Source organism: Alligator sinensis, unplaced genomic scaffold (genome assembly GCF_000455745.1).
Source record: "Alligator sinensis unplaced genomic scaffold, ASM45574v1 scaffold12_1, whole genome shotgun sequence".
Taxonomy (NCBI): Eukaryota; Metazoa; Chordata; order Crocodylia; family Alligatoridae; genus Alligator; species Alligator sinensis.
The window spans coordinates 817,733-822,828 of record NW_005841973.1 but is presented as its reverse complement, the minus strand read 5'-3'; the positions used below and the strand labels follow the sequence as shown (position 1 = coordinate 822,828).

Sequence of the window (5,096 nt, the reverse complement as noted above, 5' to 3'; positions counted from 1 at the left end):
TTTTTAAATAAAAGCTGGATACCTGCTATGTTTGTAGAGCATGGTTTCAGTGCGGCTTGCACCATGCTTAGGAAATCCTGGGTATTTTCAAATAGGAACGGCGATTGCAACGCTCCGAGATCTGTTCAGCCCTGTGCCTACACTAGCAGGCGTCTCGAGCCTCGATTGGGGTCTAGAGTCAGTCCAGTGGTTTCCCCATGTGCGGCTCGCCATGCTTTATATCAGTCTTAGGGGAGAAGGTGGGAAGCTCGAGGCATAGCCGTCCTGCATTCATGACGGGGTTGGGCTAGAGGACACGAGATCCCTTCCAGCCCTCTGAATCCATTTGAAAATGGCAAGGAGCCCATTCCGACATAGAAAACAAGCTGCATAGCCGGAGCAACACCCAAACACATCTGCCGAACATCACTGCGCGAGACAAATCCTCCCCCACCCCCCGAGTATTTGCTGTTACTGCAGCGGCTGATCATCATACCCGAGGAAAACTCTTTACTGTATTTATATCAGTATAACTTCTTGCACTCCAGATGTTCCCCAAGGCAATCCGAGCTGTGTGTTTTCCCCATGTCTTTTCTTTCTTTTCTGCCGAACCTTCTTCTGTTTTTTCAGCAGTGTTGCCAGAGGCATTAGCTTTAACCCCCAAAGCCCTGCATTATGCCCCCCCTTTTTTTTTTTTTTTAAGCTCATATTTGGCTTTTTTATTTTTCATTGGGATTTTGCCACGGTTTGCTGTGTAGCTGCAGCATAGCCCTTGCCGATGTATGAAATGAGTCATCGCAGTTGTGCGTGTTAATGGTTTCTTAAAAAAAAATGATTTTCTCTACAGCACATGCCATGCCCTTGAGCCCAGAATGAACCAACTTGTTGTTGACACCTCGCTCTGTGTGTGTGTGTGTGTGTGTGTGTGTGTGTGTGTGTGTGTGTGTGTGTGTGTGTGTGTTGTTTTTTTTTCTTTTTCTCCAGACTGCTTATCCACCGACCCATTACATTCGCCGAGTCCCTCAGCGGAAAATCCACTATTTCACAGGCTTGCAGGTCCTCCAGCTCTTCATCCTCTGTGGATTTGGGATGTCGCCGTTACCCTACATGAAAATGATTTTCCCTCTCATTATGATAGGAATGATCCCAATCAGGTAAGATGCTCTCTGAGCGGGCGATATTTCACTGCGAGGCCTCCCCGGGCTGCTTTTGACTTCTGGCTGGGCAGCCCCTTGCTCTTCTGAGAGTTGGTCGTCATCCTTGACTCTGTTCTCGGTGCTGGGTTGTGTCCTAGGGTGAGGCTCCTGCTCTGCCTCTTCTCTCTTCTCCCCTCCCCGCGCGATGGCCTTTGGCCAATATGGTGGTCCATAGGAACCCAAATTAAATGTTGCCTTCATGATAATGCAGCATCAGCTTCCCACCTGTCTCGAAGGCATAAGATTGGTTGCTAAGAACATTTGGAAAATGTCTTTGAGGAAGATGGAAAAAATTAGGGCCCAATCCTGACCTATTGATACAGCTCTCAGGATTGCTGGGATCTCCAGTTAGATCCAGATAAGACTCCAACAGGCAGCTTTTTATTTATTTATTTTTTTAAGGGCTAAAGCTCACCAAAATCAGTGGAAGTTCAAACTCGGAGTCCCTTTTAACCATCTGGCCCTAAGTAACCCTCCCTTCCCTTTTGCTGTTGCCCTTATTTGCTGGTTTTCCAGAAGAACTGAGGCTTACTTGCCCCAGCCGAGTACAAAAAAAAAAAAAAAAGAAAGTTTTTCCTAATACCTACTAGCGTGTCTGCAATGCTCCACATGGTGCAGCATTGTAGTGTAGTGTATAGGTGTATCCTGCATTTCAAAGCTAGACTAGTGTCAGCCTTACTGACCTAGCACTTGTCTCTGTCCACCTGAAGAGTTCCCTTGGGCTGGTTGATGAGTCTAGCTCCCATATGTCTCGGATGCAGTGTTGTGCCTAGCAGGGGTCTGTAGCCCTGTTGGTGTGGCTAATACAGGGTAAGTCTCGAGAGAGGGCCACGTTTGTATGGTCACCCTGCCTTATTGCCCAGCATAGCTCTGGCATTTCCTACACACACCCGATCTTCACTGTCCTCTGATCATGTGCGTTATGGGAACGTCTCCAGTCCCCAACCAAGTCTGCGACTCCGCTTCGTCGTAGCGATGGCCCCGGCCCCAGAGAGACTAACACGGGGGCAGGAAAAAGGAGAGAAAATCACTCTCCCTTTCTTAAACTTGGGGAAAGTGAGATGCATGACAAGTCAAGCGACTTGCCAGGGGCCCCACACGTCCTTTTGTATCGGAGCTGGGGACTGCGAGTCCCAGCCTAATGGCTTAGCTGAGAGACTCACCACGATCCTCTTTCCTTTTCTGGAGGCAAAACACAATCTTCACCTATTGTGTTGGACCCACCCACTGCAATCCCCTTGCATAGGAGGATTTCCAAGTTTCTCTCTGAACAGTATCTTCCTTTTTTTTTTTTTTTTTTTTTTTTGGAGATTCTCTCCATGGTGTCTAATTTAGAGAAAAGCAAGCTTGCATTTCCAAGGCATACCCCCCTCCCCTCCCTTTAAAGCCCTTTTATTTTGAATCAGATCAATTTGTGGAATTCAGGGCATTTTTCTGCAGAGCCTGACCTTCCAAATTCCTTTCCTGGCTTTCTTTTGAGAAAGTATTTCCATATTCAAAGCGGAGTTGTTACTGCTGCTGCATTTTGTTTATTTAAATAGCTAAAGTAACTTCCTGTGCTGTTCTGGAGGCAGAGGCATTCGTGCACAAGTGGCTAGTTGAATTTATTAAGGGGAGAGACTTTTCAGCTGGCCTGGAGCAATGCTTAGTGTTTGCTTTGCTTAAATGGGTTTCTTTGAATGGGCCAGATCGGGACCAGAGCCCTTCTGTGCCGTGTACTGTACACCCTATTTACTGACGTACCACATGCGTCTTCCCCCACCTCCTAAAAAAAAAACCCCAAAAACATCATCCCTCCAATATTTCAGTGCATGTCTTAAGCAAGAAAGCTCATCCCTTTTTTTTATGGTGTATAGCAGGGTAGAGTAGAACAAGCAGATGGTGTGACTCTCCTTCCACTTCTCCTTGGGGTGGCAAACAGCAGGGGCAGAGGCCTGTGTTAACCCTTCCTTAGCCACTGAGTAGATTTTGACTGAGGAGCCAGTGAGCTGCTGCATGCAGTCTGCTGCATTGTGAAAAGACTGGTGAAGTGGAAACAGCCTTTGTTATTCACAGGAACATTTATATACAAAAGCTGTTTATAGTTGGGGGGGAATAATAATTCTTGCTCCAGCCCTTGCAAGGGTCTGGGGCCCAGCTTTGAGCACCAGGGAGTTCCCACTGCCTCACCCAGGCTGTCTCCTGGGATGCCGCACTTCCTGGACACGGTTTCCAGGAGGACTTGCTCTTTCCGAGTTGGCCTGGAAAACATCACGTTTTATCTGGGGGCTTGTGGGAAACTATGGGGAGACCCTCCATGCCTCAAAGACCCTTTGGAGACCCGACGCAATGGATAGGTGCAGAATACCATGGAGGTGGCCAAAGAGGTAGATGCCTGGATGCAATAGCTGCACTGCTGTCTTTAGCAATTATACCAGGGTGTGTGAAATGCGGTGCCTCTACAGCCTGAGCACCTTCAGGTTTGTGGCCTCAGCTTTCTCATTTAAAGGAATTTTCTAGGCCGAACACCTAGAAGCCAAAACCCCCCCCTCAAATTATCCATCCATCTCATCCCCATCTATCTATTCCCAGAGTGTCAGATCTATCTATCTCATCCCCATCTATCTATCTCATCCCCATCTATCTATCACCAGTACATTGATTATGGGCCCAAGACTCAGGTTTTGGTTTGCATTTTCTGAATGCAGGGGTGAGGAGGAAGGTGTATCAGCACTGATTTAGGAACAGAGAGCTGTGTTAGTTTGCTAAGTGCACAGTAGGGACAAAGAAGTTAAAAATGGAGAGGGTCTGCTGGGCACGCACGTGTGGTCCACCTTCCTCTCCCAGTGAACACTGCTTTGACAGCTAATCCTGGGCGTTTGTTCCCAGAGTTTCTTCCCAACTGTGCTGTTTACAGACCTCAGCAATTATGAGCAGAAATACCTGAGCATGGGTTAGTTGTTTTCTTTACCTTCAATTTGCTCATAATATACGTATTGCCCCAGATGCATCCAGCTCTGAAGATCCTGACAAAGGATGAACCAAACCCTTAATGCAGTGAGAACAAGGAACTAATCCTCTTTCGTTTCCTCTTAGGTATAACCTGCTTCCTAGGATCATTGAAGCAAAATATTTAGATGCTATGGACGCAGAGCACTGAAAACGAACCTCGGCTCTCGGGACAGTTAGCTGCGTTTCAGACGGAAAGGACCCGGCAGCCTCGCTGAGATGTAGAAAGACTTACCTGAAGTTCTCTTGGCTACAACTCTCCTGACTCCTCTTTCTGCTCTAGTACGGCACTCAGTGACAGACTATCAAAGACCAAACGAGCTTTCAAGTGTCAAACCCAAACCGTATTGGATTGGCAGGCCAGTGCTCTTCAGAGATTTGAGGCAAGCAAGCTTTATGGAAATGTCACCTTCTACATCCCCCTCCAAACCGGAAATCCCAAAGATCGACCTTCCTATCTGGATTGCACTTTGCTAGGGTTGCTACGTTCCCTTGTTTAAAGGGGCAATCCCTCTTTCTTTATTTTCTTTTTTTTTTTTAAATACACAGGGTCCCACTTCCCAGAACACTCTTGGTGTGTAAGGATGGCAACTGACCCTTATTTTACAGCATTGCAGTATAATTTGGGGCTAGGATGCAGCGTCCCAAATATCTACTCTTCTTAAGCTGACCTTCCAAGTGGGGTAGCTGATGCCAGAAGGGATGTCTAGCCAGCGCTTCACACTGGTTGATTAGGGAAAGGGTTGGAATTGGAAGCATCTGGGGGTGGCTTTGTACCAGTTCATCTAAGGCTGTAAAGTGTGTTGTATTTAATTTCCTCAAATGTACCCGAAATGCTCAGAAGCCGGATTGGTGTTGTGATGCTGACGGAGAACTCGCAGCTGGGTCTCAGCCGCTCGGGAGTTGTTGGGGATCTGCTTTATACCCTTCCTT

At 47.3% G+C, this 5,096-nt stretch overlaps 1 protein-coding gene across 1 annotated transcript in view; it reads left to right on the top strand.

Moving 5' to 3' along the window:
* SLC4A11 (solute carrier family 4 member 11) overlaps nt 1-5,090 on the top strand; it is a 154,275-nt gene extending 149,185 nt beyond the window's left edge. The window contains exons 19-20 of the mRNA XM_025200690.1: nt 964-1,133; nt 4,251-5,090. Coding sequence (XP_025056475.1) covers nt 964-1,133; nt 4,251-4,314 — 234 coding nt within the window. The 3' untranslated portion in view covers nt 4,315-5,090. The remainder of the gene's footprint in view (nt 1-963; nt 1,134-4,250) is intronic.
* Nucleotides 5,091-5,096: the final 6 nt, after the last annotated feature.